The sequence below is a fragment of the Somniosus microcephalus genome, chromosome 12 (genome assembly GCF_052327205.1).
Source record: "Somniosus microcephalus isolate GS21.2 chromosome 12, FLI_Smic_1.0, whole genome shotgun sequence".
Taxonomy (NCBI): Eukaryota; Metazoa; Chordata; class Chondrichthyes; order Squaliformes; family Somniosidae; genus Somniosus; species Somniosus microcephalus.
The window spans coordinates 223,900,800-223,918,839 of record NC_140998.1 but is presented as its reverse complement, the minus strand read 5'-3'; the positions used below and the strand labels follow the sequence as shown (position 1 = coordinate 223,918,839).

Sequence of the window (18,040 nt, the reverse complement as noted above, 5' to 3'; positions counted from 1 at the left end):
ATCCCCTACACCTGGATCACATTCCCAACACCTGGATCACACCCCCAAAACCTGGATCACATCCCCTACACCTGGATCACATCCCCAACACCTGTATCACACCCAACACCTGGATCACACCCCAACACCTGGATTCCACCCCAACACCTGGATCACATTCCCCAACACCTGGATCACACCCCAACACCTGGATTCCACCCCAACACATGGGTGCTATCCCATTCTGATGCCCCTTGCCACCGCCGGGGGTGTTTTATCTCGGGCCCCCTCTACCACTGAGTAATATTCAGAACTCTTCGAAGCTCACAGGTGCTCTCACCTTTCTGGATGTTGTTTCCACAGCCGGACCAGCTGGTCCTCCGGACCTCCTCGTACACAGGTTCTAGAGAGAGAGGACAGGACAGGTCATGCACCATCCGAGAAAGGGTCCGTTCACCCACACACATGCCCCTCCACTCCACCTCCCCCTGCCCCTCTCCCCCCCAAACTCTCCCCCTCTCACCCCAACGCACTCCCCCCTCCCCACTCTCTCCCATCCCCAATGCTTCTCCACCTCCCCCACACTCTCCCCCTCTCCCCACACTCTCCCCCTCCCCCACACTCTCCCCTACCCCACACTCTCCCCCTCCCCACACTCTCCCCTACTCCACACTCTCACCCCTCCCCCACACTATTCCCCTCCCCCGCACTCTCCCCTACCCCCACACTCTCCCCCCCCACACTCGCCCCTCCCCCACACTCTCCCCTACCCCAAACTCTCCCTTCCCCACACCCTCCCCTCCCCCACACTCTCCCCCCTCCTCCACACTCTCCCCTACCCCACACTCTCCCCTCTCCTCCAAAATCTCCCCCTCCCCCACACTCTCCCCCTCCCCCACACTCTCCCCTCCCCCACACTCTCCCCCCTCCCCCACACTCTCCCCCTCCCCCCACACTCTCCCCCTCCCCCAAACTCTCCCCCTCCTCCAAACTCTCCCCCTCCCCCACACTCTCCCCCTCCCCCACACTCTCCCCTACCCCACACTCTCCCCCTCCCCCACACTCTCCCCCCTCCTCCACACTCTCCCCCCTCCCCCACACTCTCCCCTCCCCCACACTCTCCACTCCCCACACTCTCCCCTCCCCCACACTCTCCCCTCCACCACACTCTCCCCCCTCCCCCACACACACCCCCCTCCCCCACACTCTCCCCCTCACCCCACACTCTCCCCCCTCCCCCACACTCTCCCCCTCCCCCAACACTCTCCCCCTCCCCCACACTCTCCCCTCCCCCACACTCTCCCCCCTCCCCCACACTCTCCCCCTCCCCCCACACTCTCCCCCTCCCCCACACCCTCCCCTCCCCCACACTCTCCCCTCCCCCCACACTCTCCCCCTCCTCCAAACTCTCCCCCTCCCCCACACTCTCCCCTCCCGCCCACTCTCCCCCTCCTCCACACTCTCCCCCTCCCCCCACACTCTCCCCCTCCTCCAAACTCTCCCCCTCCTCCACACTCTCCCCCTCCCCCACACTCTCCAATTGCCCCCTCTCAGACTCTCACCTGTCTTGACCGGGGCGCGCACATTTGGCTGGCTGTGTGGGCTGGGGTTCGGGTAGGTGAAGGTCGGGCTGTCTGTGAACAGATTGGAGAATTAATCAGCTGTGGGCTCCACCCTCACTGACCGCGAGTCTCTGCGATCTCTCCGAGCGAGAGAAAAACGTACATTTACACACTCTTACCCTAAGCACACTCGTCAACACTTCCCCCATCACACTCACACGTCCAAAGATCAACACAGTAATCAGCAACATGCTCCACACCCTCTCCCCTGGGCCCTGCCCCCTGCCCTCTGGGCCTGGCTTCACTGGGGCCCACACCCGGGGCCTTGTTCCTTAGGCCTGGGCTTACTGGGGCCCACACCTGGGGCCCTACTCCCTGGGCTTTGCCTCACTGGGGCCCACACCCGGGGCCCTGCCCCCTGGGCCTTGCCTCACTGGGCCCCACACCCGGGGCCCTGCCCCCTGGGCCTTGCCTCACTGGGCCCCACACCCGGGGACCTGCCCCCTGGGCCTTGCCTCACTGGGCCCCACACCCGGGGACCTGCCCCCTGGGCCTGAGCCACAGTCCAGACTTACTTTCCCGGAGGTAGTTGAGGTGGGAGAGCAGGATCTCAGCATTGTAGGCTGTGGTGAGACGCATCAGGTCATCTTTGGTCATCTTGCACAGCTCCTTCCCATCGATGCTTTGAAACAAGGCGCCATCCACATCCGAGAGGCTGTATTCCTTCACCGCCCAGTCCAGCCACTGCCTCACATGGTCCTGGCTCCAGACACACGGGTCTGTGCAAAGAGAAAGGGGGAGGTCAGCTCCTGTATCTCTGATCCCAGCCCCAGACTCACTGCCCCCAGGGACCTCCCTCACCCTCCCAACTCGTAGCCCCAGCTAAGACAACCAGCTTGGGGCGGGGGGGGGGTGGTGGGGGAGGGGGTGTGGTGGTGGGAGCAGTGGATTTACTGGGAGGAGGACTGGGCCCTGGGGCAATGGGAACTTTATCACTCAACAGGGAACTGAGATCTGGAATCAGTTACCAGCAAAGGACTTTGAAGAGGAGACTGAAGGCAACAGGGGAATGGATGGGTTTCTGGGGAGAGAAGATGGATAGGTGGGATAGAGAAAGAAAGAAAGAAAGAAAGAAAGAAAGAAAGAAGTGCTCCCTCAGTACTGCCCCTCCGACAGTGCGGCGCTCCCTCAGTACTGCCCCTCCGACAGTGCGGTGCTCCCTCAGTACTGTCCCTCCGACAGTGCGGAGCTCCCTCAGTACTGCCCCTCCGACAGTGCGGCGTTCCCTCAGTACTGCCCCTCCGAAAGTGCAACGTACCCTCAGTACTGCCCCTCTGACAGTGCGGCGCTCCCTCAGTACTGCCCCTCCGACAGTGCGGCGCTCCCTCAGCACTGCCCCTCCGACAGTGCGGTGCTCCCTCAGTACTGTCCCTCCGACAGTGCGGAGCTCCCTCAGTACTGCCCCTCCGACAGTGCGGCGTTCCCTCAGTACTGCCCCTCCGAAAGTGCAACGTACCCTCAGTACTGCCCCTCTGACAGTGCGGCGCTCCCTCAGTACCGCCCCTCCGACAGTGCGGCGCTCCCTCAGTACTGCCCCTATGACAGTGCAGCGCTCCCTCAGTACTGCCCCTCAGACAGTGCAGCACTCCCTCAGTACCGCCCCTCCGACAGTGCGGCGCTCTCTCAGCACTGCCCCTATGACAGTGCGGTGCTCCCTCAGTACTGACCCTCTGACAGTGCAGCACTCCCTCAGTACCGCCCCTCCGACATGTGGCGCTCCCTCAGTACCGCCCCTCCGACGGTCCGGTGCTCCCTCAGTACTGCCCCTATGACAGTGCAGCACTCCCTCAGTACTGCCCCTCCGACAGTGCGGTGCTCCCTCAGTATTGCCCCTCCGACAGTGCAACGCACCCTCAGTACTGCCCCTCTGACAGTGCAGCTCTCCCTCAGTACTGCCCCTCCGACAGTGCAGCACTCCCTCAGTACTGCCCCTATGACAGTGCAGCACTCCCTCAGTACTGCCCCTATGACAGTGCAGCTCTCCTTCAGTACTGCCCCTCTGACTGTGCGGATCTCCCTCAGTGCTGCCCCTCCGACAATGCAGCGCTCCCTCAGTACTGCCCCTCCAACATTGCGGCGCTCCCTCTTACTGCCCCTCCGACAGTGCAGCACTCCCTCAGCACAGCCCCTCCTACAGTGCGGCGCTCCCTCAGTGCTGACACTCTGACAGTGCAGCATTCCCTCAGTACTGCCCCTCCTACAGTGTGGCGCTCCCTCAGTACTGACCCTCCGACAGTGCGGTGCTCCCTCAGTACTGCCTGTCCGATAGTGCGGCGCTCCCTCAGTACTGCCCCTCTGACAAGTGCGGTGCTCCCTCAGTACTGCCCCTCTGACAGTGCGGCCCTCCATCAATACTGCCCCTCCGACAGTGAGGCACTCCCTCGGTACTGCCCCTCCAACAGTTTGGCACTCCCTCGGTACTGCCCCTCCAACAGTTTGGCTCTACCTCAGTATCGCCCCTCCAACAGTGCGGCGCTCCCTCAGTATCGCCCCTCCGACAGTGCGGCGTTCCCTCAATACTGTCCCTCCGACAGTGAAGCGCTCCCTCAGTACTGCCCCTCTGACAGTGCGGCGCTCCCTCAGTACTGCCCCTCTGACAGTGCGGCGCTCCCTCAGTACTGCCCCTCTGACAGTGCGGCGTTCCCTCAGTACTGCCCCTCTGACAAGTGCGGTGCTCCCTCAGTACTGCCCCTCTGACAGTGCGGCGCTCCCTCAGTACTGCCCCTCTGACAGTGCGGCGTTCCCTCAGTACCGCCCCTCCGACAGTGCGGCGCTCCCTCAGTACTGCCCCTCTGACAGTGCGGCGTTCCCTCAGTACCGCCCCTCCGACAGTGCGGCGTTCCCTCAGTACTGCCCCTCCCACAGTGCAGCACTCCCTCAGTACTGCCCCTCGGACAGTGCGGCGCTCCCTCAGTACTGCCCCTCCGACAGTGCGGCCTCCCTCAGTACTGCCCCTCTGACAGTGCGGCGCTCCCTCAGTACTGCCCCTCCGACAGTGCGGCCTCCCTCAGTACTGCCTCTCTGACAGTGCGGCGCTCCCTCAGTACTGCCCCTCTGACAGTGCGGCGCTCCCTCAGTACTGCCCCTCGGACAGTGCAGCACTCCCTCAGTACTGCCCCTCCGACAGTGCAGTGCTCCCTCAGTACTGCCGCTCGGACAGTGCAGCACTCCCTCAGTACTGCCGCTCCAACAGTGCAGGGTGGTTGGGGTTGCATTAAGGGAGAGTGGTTGGGAGATGGACACTGACACTTGGTTGAATATCAATCTGCTGAATCTATCACAGATTTTCTTCCTGCCCCTTTAAACAGAAAATTGCCTGTTTCTCCTGAAGGTGCTGCCCATTAAAGGAGTGCCACGCGGTTTGCCGTCCTCCCACTCACCACATCCCTCTCAGGGCCTCCCTGAAACCTCACAGGATGAGAAAGATTCTGGTAGAGAAATGAGCAGCACACCACCAGAGGGCGACGTGACTCCACCGTCAGATCCTCACTCCAACTGTACAGGGCGGTGGGAAACTAGTGGTCGGTTTAAAGCAGCATCTTAAAGGAGGAGAGAGAGGCAGAGAGGTTTAGGGAGGGAATTCCAGAGCTCAGGGCCCAGGCAGCTGAATGCATGGCCAGCAATGGTGGAGCGATGGAAATCGGGGGATGGTCAAGAGACTGGAATTGGAGGTTACAGAGATCTGGGAGGGTTGTAGGGGCTGGAGGATGTTACAGAGATCTGGGAGGGTTGCAGGGGCTGGAGGAGGTTACAGAAATAGGGAGGGTTGCAGGGGCTGGAGGAGGTTACAGAGATAGGGAGGGTTGTAGGGGGCTGGAGGAGGTTACAGAGATAGGGAGGGTTGTAGGGGCTGGAGGAGGTTACAGAAATAGGGAGGGTTGTAGGGGGCTGGAGGAGGTTACAGAGATAGGGAGGGTTGTAGGGGCTGGAGGAGATTACAGAGTTAGGGAGGGTTGTAGGGGGCTGGAGGAGGTTACAGAGATAGGGAGGGTTGTAGGGGGCTAGAGGAGGTTGCAGAGATGGGGAGGGTTGTAGGGGCTGGAGGAGGTTACAGAGATAGGGAGGGTTGTAGGAGCTGGAGGAGGTTACAGAGATAGGGAGGGTTGTAGGAGCTGGAGGAGGTTACAGAGATAGGGAGGGTTGTAGGAGCTGGAGGAGATTACAGAGATAGGGAGGGTTGTAGGGGCTGGAGGAGTTTACAGAGATAGGGAGGGTTGTAGGGGCTGGAGGAGGTTACAGAGATAGGGAGGGTTGTAGGGGGCTGGAGGAGGTTACAGAGATAGGGAGGGTTGTAGGGGGCTAGAGGAGGTTGCAGTGATGGGGAGGGTTGTAGGGGCTGGAGGAGGTTACAGAGATAGGGAGGGTTGTAGGAGCTGGAGGAGGTTACAGAGATAGGGAGGGTTGTAGGAGTTGGAGGAGGTTACAGAGATAGGGAGGGTTGTAGGAGCTGGAGGAGATTACAGAGATAGGGAGGGTTGTAGGGGCTGGAGGAGTTTACAGAGATAGGGAGGGTTGTAGGGGCTGGAGGAGGTTACAGAGATAGGGAGGGTTGTAGGGGCTGGAGGAGGTTACAGAGATAGGGAGGGTTGTAGGGGCTGGAGGAGGTTACAGAGTTAGGGAGGGTTGCAGGGGGCTGGAGGAGGTTACAGAGATAGGGAGGGTTGTAGGGGCAGGAGGAGGTTACAGAGATAGGGAGGGTTGTAGGGGGCTGGAGGAGGTTACAGAGATAGGGAGGGTTGTAGGGGCTGGAGGAGGTTACAGCAATAGGGAGGGTTGTAGAGGCTGGAGGAGGTTACAGAGATAGGGAGGGTTTTAGGGGCTGGAGGAGTTTACGGAGATAGGGTGGGTTGAAGGGGGCCTGGAGGAGGTTACAGAGATAGGGAGGGTTGTAGGAGCTGGAGGAGATTACAGAGATAGGGAGGGTTGTAGGGGCTGGAGGAGTTTACAGAGATAGGGAGGGTTGTAGGGGCTGGAGGAGGTTACAGAGATAGGGAGGGTTGTAGGGGCTGGAGGAGGTTACAGAGATAGGGAGGGTTGTAGGGGCTGGAGGAGGTTACAGAGTTAGGGAGGGTTGCAGGGGGCTGGAGGAGGTTACAGAGATAGGGAGGGTTGTAGGGGCAGGAGGAGGTTACAGAGATAGGGAGGGTTGTAGGGGGCTGGAGGAGGTTACAGAGATAGGGAGGGTTGTAGGGGCTGGAGGAGGTTACAGCAATAGGGAGGGTTGTAGAGGCTGGAGGAGGTTACAGAGATAGGGAGGGTTTTAGGGGCTGGAGGAGTTTACGGAGATAGGGTGGGTTGAAGGGGGCCTGGAGGAGGTTACAGAGATAGGGAGGGTTGTAGGGGCTGGAGGAGGTTACAGAGATAGGGAGGGTTGTAGGGGGCCTGGAGGAGGTTGCAGAGATAGGGAGGGTTGTAGGGGGCTGGCGGAGGTTACAGAGATAGGGAGGGTTGTAGGGGCTGGAGGAGATTACAGAGTTAGGGAGGGTTGTAGGGGGCTGGAGGAGATTACAGAGATAGGGAGGGTTGTAGGGGGCTGGAGGAGGTTACAGAGATGGGGAGGGTTGTAGGGGCTGGAGGAGGTTACAGAGATAGGGAGGGTTTTAGGAGCTGGAGGAGGTTACAGAGATAGGGAGGGTTGTAGGGGCTGAAGGAGGTTACAGAGATGGGGAGGGTTGTAGGGGCTGGAGGAGGTTACAGAGATAGGGAGGGTTGTAGGAGCTGGAGGAGGTTACAGAGATAGGGAGGGTTGTAGGGGCTGGAGGAGTTTACAGAGATAGGGAGGGTTGTAGGGGCTGGAGGAGGTTACAGAGATAGGGAGGGTTGTAGGGGCTGGAGGAGGTTACAGAGATAGGGAGGGTTGTAGGGGCTGGAGGAGGTTACAGAATTAGGGAGGGTTGTAGGGGGCTGGAGGAGGTTACAGAGATAGGGAGGGTTGTAGGGGCAGGAGGAGGTTACAGAGATAGGGAAGGTTGTAGGGGGCTGGAGGAGGTTACAGAGATACGGAGGGTTGTAGGGGCTGGAGGAGCTTACAGAGATAGGGAGGTTTGTAGGGGCTGGAGGAGGTGATAGGGAGGGTTGTAGGGGTGGAGGAGGTTACAGAGATAGGGAGGGTTGTAGGGGTGGAGGAGGTTACAGAGATAGGGAGGGTTGTAGGGGCTGGAGGAGGTTACAGAGATAGGGAGGGTTGTAGGGGCTGGAGGAGGTTACAGAGATAGGGAGGGTTGTAGTGGGCTGGAGGAGGGTACAGAGATAGGGAAGGTTGTAGGGGGCTGGAGGAGATTACAGAGATAGGGAGGGTTGTAGGGGCAGGAGGAGGTTACAGAGATAGTGAGGGTTGTAGGGCTGGAGGAGGTTACAGAGATAGGGAGGGTTGTAGGGGCTGGAGGAGGTTACAGAGATAGGGAGGGTTGTAGGGGCTGGAGGAGGTTTCAGAGATAGGGAGGGTTGTAGGGGTGGAGGAAGTTACAGAGATAGGGAGGATGTAGGGGCTGGAGGCAGTTACAGAGATAGGGAGGGTTGTAGGGGGCTGGAGGAGGTTACAGAGATAGGGAGGGTTGTAGTGGGCTGGAGGAGGGTACAGAGATAGGGAGGGTTGTAGGGCCTGGAGTAGGTTACAGAGATAGGGAGGGGGCGAGGAGACCATGGAGGGGTTTGAAAACGTGGATGAGGATTTTTAAATCGAGGCGTTGCCGGACCGGGAGCTAATGTAGGTCAGCGAGCACAGGGGGGTGATGGGTGAATGGGACTCGATGCGATTTAGGACACGGGGGCAGCAGAGTTTCAGATGACCTCAAGTGTACGGAGGGTGGCAGCTGGGAGGCCGGCCAAGAGCGCACTGGAGTAGGAGTGTGAGTGTGTCAGTGTTAATGTGTCACCTGTCACAGTCTGAGTGTGTGTGTGTCACAATGTGAGTGTGCCCCTGTCACAGTGAATGTCTCACAGTGAGTGTGCCCCTATCACAGTGAGTGTGTCACAGTGAGTGCGCCCCTGTCAGTCTGAGTGTGCCGCTGTCACAGTGAGTGTGTCACAGTGCGTGTGCCCCTGTCACAGTGAGTGTGTCATAGTGAGTGTGTCCCTGTCACAGTGAGTGTGCCCCTGTCACAGTGAGTGTGCCCCTGTCACAGTCTGAGTGTGTCCCTGTCACAGTGAGTGCGCCCCTGTCAGTCTGAGTGTGCCGCTGTCACAGTGAGTGTGTCACAGTGCGTGTGCCCCTGTCACAGTGAGTGTGTCATAGTGAGTGTGTCCCTGTCACAGTGAGTGTGCCCCTGTCACAGTGAGTGTGCCCCTGTCACAGTCTGAGTGTGTCCCTGTCACAGTGAGTGTGCCCCTGTCACAGTGAGTTTGTACCTGCCACAGTGAGTGTGCCCCTGTCAAAGTCTGAGTGTGTCCCTGTCACAGTGAGTGTGCCCCTGTCACAGTGAGTTTGTCCCTGCCACAGTGAGTGTGCCCCTGTGAAAGTGAGTGTGTCCCCGTCACAGTCTGAGTGTGTCCCTGTCACAGTGAGTGTGCCCGCCACAGTGGGTGTGCCCCTGTCCCAGTGAGTGTGCCTCCTGTCACAGTGAGTGCGCCCCTGTCACAGTGAGTGTGCCCCTGTCACAGTGGGTGTGTCAGCTGTCACAGCCTGAGTGTGCCCCTGTCACAGTGAGTGTGTGCCCCTGTCACAGTCTGAGTGTGCCCCTGTCACAGTCTGAGTGTGTCACCTATCACAGTGAGTGTGTGCCCCGTCACAGTGAGTGTGTCACCTGTCACAGTGAGTGTGCCCCTCTCACAGTGATTCTGTCCCTGTCACAGTGAGTGTGCCCCTGTCACAGTCTGATTGTGTCACCTGTCACAGTGAGTGTGCCCCTGTCACAGTGAGAGTGTCCCTGTTACAGTGAGTGTGCCCCTGTCACAGTGATTGTGCCCCTGTGACAGTGAGTGTGCCCCTGTCACAGTGAGAGTGTCCCTGTTACAGTGAGTGTGCCCCTGTCACAGTGATTGTGCCCCTGTGACAGTGAGTGTGTCCCTGTCACAGTGAGTGTGTCCCTGTTACAGTGAGTGTGTCCCTGTCACAGTGAGTGTGTCCCTGTTACAGTGAGTGTGCCCCGTCACAGTGATTGTGCCCCTGTGACAGTGAGTGTGCCCCTGTCACAGTGATTGTGCCCCTGTGACAGTGAGTGTGTCCCTGTCACAGTGAGTGTGTCCCTGTTACAGTGAGTGTGTCCCTGTCACAGTGAGTGTGTCCCTGTTACAGTGAGTGTGCCCCTGTCACAGTGATTGTGCCCCTGTGACAGTGAGTGTGCCCCTGTCACAGTGATTGTGCCCCTGTCACAGTGAGTGTGTCCCTGTCACAGTGAGTGTGTCCCTGTTACAGTGATTGTGCCCCTGTGACAGTGAGTGTGTCCCTGTCACAGTGAGTGTGTCCCTGTTACAGTGAGTGTGCCCCGTCACAGTGATTTTGTCACCTGTCACAGAGAGTGTGTCACCTGTCACAGTGAGTGTGTCCTTGTCACAGTGAGTGTGCTCCGTCATAGTGATTTTGTCACCTGTCACAGTGAGTGTGTCTCTGTCACAGTGAGTGTGCCCCTGTCACAGTGGGTGTGTCAGCTGTCACAGCCTGAGTGTGCCGCTGTCACAGTGAGTGTGTGCCCCTGTCACAGTCTGAGTGTGCCCCTGTCACAGTCTGAGTGTGTCACCTATCACAGTGAGTGTGTGCCCCGCCACAGTGAGTGTGTCACCTGTCACAGTGAGTGTGTCCCTGTCACAGTGATTCTGTCCCTGTCACAGTTAGTGTGTCACCTGTCACAGTGAGTGTGTCCCTGTCACAGTGATTCTGTCCCTGTCACAGTGAGTGTGCCCCTGTCACAGTCTGATTGTGTCACCTGTCACAGTGAGTGTGCCCCTGTCACAGTCTGATTGTGTCACCTGTCACAGTGAGTGTGCCCCTGTCACAGTGAGAGTGTCCCTGTCACAATCAGTGTGCCCCTGTCACAGTGAGTGTGTCCCTGTCACAGTGAGTGTGCCCCGTCACAGTGATTTTGTCACCTGTCACAGTGAGTGTGTCACCTGTCACAGTGAGTGTGTCCCTGTCACAGTGGGTGTGCCCCGTCACAGTGATTTTGTCACCTGTCACAGTGAGTGTGTCCCTGTCACAGTGAGTGTGCCCCTGTCACAGTGGGTGTGCCCCGTCACAGTGATTTTGTCACCTGTCACAGTGAGTGTGCCCCTGTCACAGTGAGAGTGTCCCTGTAACAATGAGTGTGCCCCTGTCACAGTGAGTGTGTGCCCCTGTCACAGTCTGAGTGTGCCCCTGTCACAGTCTGAGTGTGTCACCTATCACAGTGAGTGTGTGCCCCGTCACAGTGAGTGTGTCACCTGTCACAGTGAGTGTGTCCCGTCACAGTGTTTCTGTCCCTGTCACAGTGAGTGTGCCCCTGTCACAGTCTGATTGTGTCACCTGTCACAGTGAGTGTGCCCCTGTCACAGTGAGAGTGTCCCTGTCACAGTGAGTGTGCCCCTGTCACAGTGAGAGTGTCCCTGTAACAATGAGTGTGCCCCTGTCACAGTGAGTCTGTGCCCCTGTCACAGTCTGAGTGTGCCCCTGTCACAGTCTGAGTGTGTCACCTATCACAGTGAGTGTGTGCCCCGTCACAGTGAGTGTGTCACCTGTCACAGTGAGTGTGTCCCGTCACAGTGTTTCTGTCCCTGTCACAGTGAGTGTGCCCCTGTCACAGTCTGATTGTGTCACCTGTCACAGTGAGTGTGCCCCTGTCACAGTGAGAGTGTCTCTGTCACAGTGAGTGTGCCCCGTCACAGTGATTTTGTCACCTGTCACAGTGAGTGTGTCACCTGTCACAGTGAGTGTGTCACCTGTCACAGTGAGTGTGCCCCTGTCACAGTGAGAATGTCCCTGTCACAGTGAGTGTGTCACCTGTCACAGTGAGTGTGCCCCTGTCACAGTGAGAATGTCCCTGTCACAGTGATTTTGTCACCTGTCACAGTGGGTGTGCCCGTCACAGTGATTTTGTCACCTGTCACAGTGAGTGTGTCACCTGTCACAGTGATTTTGTCACCTGTCACAGTGAGTGTGTCTCTGTCACAGTGAGTGTGCCCCTGTCACAGTGGGTGTGTCACCTGTCACAGTGATTGTGTCCCTGTCACAGTGAGTGTGCCCCTGTCACAGTCTGAGTGTGTCACCTTTCACAGTGAGTGTGTCCCTGTCACAGTGAGTGTGTCACCTGTCACAGTGAGTGTGCCCCTGTCACAGTGAGAATGTCCCTGTCACAGTGAGTGTGTCACCTGCCACAGCGGGTGTGTCACCTGTCACAGTGAGTTTGTCCCTGCCACAGTGAGTGTGCCCCTGTGAAAGTGAGTGTGTCCCCGTCACAGTCTGAGTGTGTCCCTGTCACAGTGAGTGTGCCCGCCACAGTGGGTGTGCCCCTGTCCCAGTGAGAGTGCCTCCTGTCACAGTGAGTGCGCCCCTGTCACAGTGAGTGTGCCCCTGTCACAGTGGGTGTGTCAGCTGTCACAGCCTGAGTGTGCCCCTGTCACAGTGAGTGTGTGCCCCTGTCATAGTCTGAGTGTGCCCCTGTCACAGTCTGAGTGTGTCACCTATCACAGTGAGTGTGTGCCCCGTCACAGTGAGTGTGTCACCTGTCACAGTGAGTGTGCCCCTCTCACAGTGATTCTGTCCCTGTCACAGTGAGTGTGCCCCTGTCACAGTCTGATTGTGTCACCTGTCACAGTGAGTGTGCCCCTGTCACAGTGAGAGTGTCCCTGTTACAGTGAGTGTGCCCCTGTCACAGTGATTGTGCCCCTGTGACAGTGAGTGTGCCCCTGTCACAGTGAGAGTGTCCCTGTTACAGTGAGTGTGCCCCTGTCACAGTGATTGTGCCCCTGTGACATTGAGTGTGTCCCTGTTACAGTGAGTGTGTCCCTGTCACAGTGAGTGTGTCCCTGTTACAGTGAGTGTGCCCCTGTCACAGTGATTGTGCCCCTGTGACAGTGAGTGTGCCCCTGTCACAGTGATTGTGCCCCTGTGACAGTGAGTGTGTCCCTGTCACAGTGAGTGTGTCCCTGTTACAGTGAGTGTGTCCCTGTCACAGTGAGTGTGTCCCTGTTACAGTGAGTGTGCCCCTGTCACAGTGATTGTGCCCCTGTGACAGTGAGTGTGCCCCTGTCACAGTGATTGTGCCCCTGTCACAGTGAGTGTGTCCCTGTCACAGTGAGTGTGTCCCTGTTACAGTGAGTGTGACCCGTCACAGTGATTCTGTCACCTGTCACAGTGAGTGTGTCCTTGTCCCAGTGAGTGTGCCCCGTCACAGTGATTTTGTCACCTGTCACAGAGAGTGTGTCACCTGTCACAGTGAGTGTGTCATTGTCACAGTGAGTGTGCCCCTGTCACAGTGATTGTGCCCCTGTGACAGTGAGTGTGTCCCTGTCACAGTGAGTGTGTCCCTGTTACAGTGAGTGTGCCCCGTCACAGTGATTTTGTCACCTGTCACAGAGAGTGTGTCACCTGTCACAGTGAGTGTGTCCTTGTCACAGTGAGTGTGCTCCGTCATAGTGATTTTGTCACCTGTCACAGTGAGTGTGTCTCTGTTACAGTGAGTGTGCCCCTATCACAGTGGGTGTGTCAGCCGTCACAGCCTGAGTGTGCCCCTGTCACAGTGAGTGTGTGCCCCTGTCACAGTCTGAGTGTGCCCCTGTCACAGTCTGAGTGTGTCACCTATCACAGTGAGTGTGTGCCCCGCCACAGTGAGTGTGTCACCTGTCACAGTGAGTGTGTCCCTGTCACAGTGATTCTGTCCCTGTCACAGTGAGTGTGTCACCTGTCACAGTGAGTGTGTCCCTGTCACAGTGATTCTGTCCCTGTCACAGTGAGTGTGCCCCTGTCACAGTCTGATTGTGTCACCTGTCACAGTGAGTGTGCCCCTGTCACAGTCTGATTGTGTCACCTGTCACAGTGAGTGTGCCCCTGTCACAGTGAGAGTGTCCCTGTCACAATCAGTGTGCCCCTGTCACAGTGAGTGTGTCCCTGTCACAGTGAGTGTGCCCCGTCACAGTGATTTTGTCACCTGTCACAGTGAGTGTGTCACCTGTCACAGTGAGTGTGTCCCTGTCACAGTGGGTGTGCCCCGTCACAGTGATTTTGTCACCTGTCACAGTGAGTGTGTCCCTGTCACAGTGAGTGTGCCCCTGTCACAGTGGGTGTGCCCCGTCACAGTGATTTTGTCACCTGTCACAGTGAGTGTGCCCCTGTCACAGTGAGAGTGTCCCTGTAACAATGAGTGTGCCCCTGTCACAGTGAGTGTGTGCCCCTGTCACAGTCTGAGTGTGCCCCTGTCACAGTCTGAGTGTGTCACCTATCACAGTGAGTGTGTGCCCCGTCACAGTGAGTGTGTCACCTGTCACAGTGAGTGTGTCCCGTCACAGTGTTTCTGTCCCTGTCACAGTGAGTGTGCCCCGTCACAGTCTGATTGTGTCACCTGTCACAGTGAGTGTGCCCCTGTCACAGTGAGAGTGTCCCTGTAACAATGAGTGTGCCCCTGTCACAGTGAGTGTGTGCCCCTGTCACAGTCTGAGTGTGCCCCTGTCACAGTCTGAGTGTGTCACCTATCACAGTGAGTGTGTGCCCCGTCACAGTGAGTGTGTCACCTGTCACAGTGAGTGTGTCACCTGTCACAGTGAGTGTGTCCCGTCACAGTGTTTCTGTCCCTGTCACAGTGAGTGTGCCCCTGTCACAGTCTGATTGTGTCACCTGTCACAGTGAGTGTGCCCCTGTCACAGTGAGAGTGTCTCTGTCACAGTGAGTGTGCCCCGTCACAGTGATTTTGTCACCTGTCACAGTGAGTGTGTCACCTGTCACAGTGAGTGTGTCACCTGTCACAGTGAGTGTGCCCCTGTCACAGTGAGAATGTCCCTGTCACAGTGAGTGTGTCACCTGTCACAGTGAGTGTGCCCCTGTCACAGTGAGAATGTCCATGTCACAGTGATTTTGTCACCTGTCACAGTGGGTGTGCCCGTCACAGTGATTTTGTCACCTGTCACAGTGAGTGTGTCACCTGTCACAGTGATTTTGTCACCTGTCACAGTGAGTGTGTCTCTGTCACAGTGAGTGTGCCCCTGTCACAGTGGGTGTGTCACCTGTCACAGTGATTGTGTCCCTGTCACAGTGAGTGTGCCCCTGTCACAGTCTGAGTGTGTCACCTTTCACAGTGAGTGTGTCCCTGTCACAGTGAGTGTGTCACCTGTCACAGTGAGTGTGCCCCTGTCACAGTGAGAATGTCCCTGTCACAGTGAGTGTGTCACCTGCTACAGTGGGTGTGTCACCTGTTACAGTGAGTTTGTCCCTGCCACAGTGAGTGTGCCCCTGTGAAAGTGAGTGTGTCCCCGTCACAGTCTGAGTGTGTCCCTGTCACAGTGAGTGTGCCCGCCACAGTGGGTGTGCCCCTGTCCCAGTGAGTGTGCCTCCTGTCACAGTGAGTGCGCCCCTGTCACAGTGAGTGTGCCCCTGTCACAGTGGGTGTGTCAGCTGTCACAGCCTGAGTGTGCCCCTGTCACAGTGAGTGTGTGCCCCTGTCACAGTCTGAGTGTGCCCCTGTCACAGTCTGAGTGTGTCACCTATCACAGTGAGTGTGTGCCCCGTCACAGTGAGTGTGTCACCTGTCACAGTGAGTGTGCCCCTCTCACAGTGATTCTGTCCCTGTCACAGTGAGTGTGCCCCTGTCACAGTCTGATTGTGTCACCTGTCACAGTGAGTGTGCCCCTGTCACAGTGAGAGTGTCCCTGTTACAGTGAGTGTGCCCCTGTCACAGTGATTGTGCCCCTGTGACAGTGAGTGTGCCCCTGTCACAGTGAGAGTGTCCCTGTTACAGTGAGTGTGCCCCTGTCACAGTGATTGTGCCCCTGTGACAGTGAGTGTGTCCCTGTCACAGTGAGTGTGTCCCTGTTACAGTGAGTGTGTCCCTGTCACAGTGAGTGTGTCCCTGTTACAGTGAGTGTGCCCCTGTCACAGTGATTGTGCCCCTGTGACAGTGAGTGTGCCCCTGTCACAGTGATTGTGCCCCTGTGACAGTGAGTGTGTCCCTGTCACAGTGAGTGTGTCCCTGTTACAGTGAGTGTGTCCCTGTCACAGTGAGTGTGTCCCTGTTACAGTGAGTGTGCCCCTGTCACAGTGATTGTGCCCCTGTGACAGTGATTGTGCCCCTGTCACAGTGATTGTGCCCCTGTCACAGTGAGTGTGTCCCTGTCACAGTGAGTGTGTCCCTGTTACAGTGAGTGTGCCCCGTCACAGTGATTCTGTCACCTGTCACAGTGAGTGTGTCCTTGTCCCAGTGAGTGTGCCCCGTCACAGTGATTTTGTCACCTGTCACAGAGAGTGCGTCACCTGTCACAGTGAGTGTGTCATTGTCACAGTGAGTGTGCCCCTGTCACAGTGATTGTGCCCCTGTGACAGTGAGTGTGTCCCTGTCACAGTGAGTGTGTCCCTGTTACAGTGAGTGTGCCCCGTCACAGTGATTTTGTCACCTGTCACAGAGAGTGTGTCACCTGTCACAGTGAGTGTGTCCTTGTCACAGTGAGTGTGCTCCGTCATAGTGATTTTGTCACCTGTCACAGTGAGTGTGTCTCTGTCACAGTGAGTGTGCCCCTGTCACAGTGGGTGTGTCAGCTGTCACAGCCTGAGTGTGCCGCTGTCACAGTGAGTGTGTGCCCCTGTCACAGTCTGAGTGTGCCCCTGTCACAGTCTGAGTGTGTCACCTATCACAGTGAGTGTGTGCCCCGCCACAGTGAGTGTGTCACCTGTCACAGTGAGTGTGTCCCTGTCACAGTGATTCTGTCCCTGTCACAGTTAGTGTGTCACCTGTCACAGTGAGTGTGTCCCTGTCACAGTGATTCTGTCCCTGTCACAGTGAGTGTGCCCCTGTCACAGTCTGATTGTGTCACCTGTCACAGTGAGTGTGCCCCTGTCACAGTCTGATTGTGTCACCTGTCACAGTGAGTGTGCCCCTGTCACAGTGAGAGTGTCCCTGTCACAATCAGTGTGCCCCTGTCACAGTGAGTGTGTCCCTGTCACAGTGAGTGTGCCCCGTCACAGTGATTTTGTCACCTGTCACAGTGAGTGTGTCACCTGTCACAGTGAGTGTGTCCCTGTCACAGTGGGTGTGCCCCGTCACAGTGATTTTGTCACCTGTCACAGTGAGTGTGTCCCTGTCACAGTGAGTGTGCCCCTGTCACAGTGGGTGTGCCCCGTCACAGTGATTTTGTCACCTGTCACAGTGAGTGTGCCCCTGTCACAGTGAGAGTGTCCCTGTAACAATGAGTGTGCCCCTGTCACAGTGAGTGTGTGCCCCTGTCACAGTCTGAGTGTGCCCCTGTCACAGTCTGAGTGTGTCACCTATCACAGTGAGTGTGTGCCCCGTCACAGTGAGTGTGTCACCTGTCACAGTGAGTGTGTCCCGTCACAGTGTTTCTGTCCCTGTCACAGTGAGTGTGCCCCTGTCACAGTCTGATTGTGTCACCTGTCACAGTGAGTGTGCCCCTGTCACAGTGAGAGTGTCCCTGTCACAGTGAGTGTGCCCCTGTCACAGTGAGAGTGTCCCTGTAACAATGAGTGTGCCCCTGTCACAGTGAGTGTGTGCCCCTGTCACAGTCTGAGTGTGCCCCTGTCACAGTCTGAGTGTGTCACCTATCACAGTGAGTGTGTGCCCCGTCACAGTGAGTGTGTCACCTGTCACAGTGAGTGTGTCCCGTCACAGTGTTTCTGTCCCTGTCACAGTGAGTGTGCCCCTGTCACAGTCTGATTGTGTCACCTGTCACAGTGAGTGTGCCCCTGTCACAGTGAGAGTGTCTCTGTCACAGTGAGTGTGCCCCGTCACAGTGATTTTGTCACCTGTCACAGTGAGTGTGTCACCTGTCACAGTGAGTGTGTCACGTGTCACAGTGTGTGTGCCCCTGTCACAGTGAGAATGTCCCTGTCACAGTGAGTGTGTCACCTGTCACAGTGAGTGTGCCCCTGTCACAGTGAGAATGTCCCTGTCACAGTGATTTTGTCACCTGTCACAGTGGGTGTGCCCGTCACAGTGATTTTGTCACCTGTCACAGTGAGTGTGTCACCTGTCACAGTGATTTTGTCACCTGTCACAGTGAGTGTGTCTCTGTCACAGTGAGTGTGCCCCTGTCACAGTGGGTGTGTCACCTGTCACAGTGATTGTGTCCCTGTCACAGTGAGTGTGCCCCTGTCACAGTCTGTGTGTCACCTTTCACAGTGAGTGTGTCCCTGTCACAGTGAGTGTGTCACCTGTCACAGTGAGTGTGCCCCTGTCACAGTGAGTGTGTCCCTGTCACAGTGAGTGTGTCCCTGTCACAGTGAGTGTGTCCCTGTCACAGTGAGAATGTCCCTGTCACAGTCTGAGTGTGTCACCTGCCACAGTGAGTGTGTCCCTGTCACAGTGAGTGTG

General features: G+C 57.3%; 1 protein-coding gene across 2 annotated transcripts in view; it reads right to left on the bottom strand.

Annotated features, from left to right (window-relative positions):
• LOC147110190 (Friend leukemia integration 1 transcription factor-like) overlaps positions 1-18,040 on the bottom strand; it is a 54,518-nt gene that overhangs the window by 26,639 nt on the left and 9,839 nt on the right. For both annotated transcript variants that reach the window (XM_086004117.1, XM_086004118.1), the window contains exons 3-5: positions 2,117-2,320; positions 1,542-1,613; positions 320-382 (exon numbers count right to left, since the gene is read on the bottom strand). In XM_086004117.1, coding sequence (XP_085860243.1) covers positions 320-382; positions 1,542-1,613; positions 2,117-2,320 — 339 coding nt within the window. The remainder of the gene's footprint in view (positions 1-319; positions 383-1,541; positions 1,614-2,116; positions 2,321-18,040) is intronic.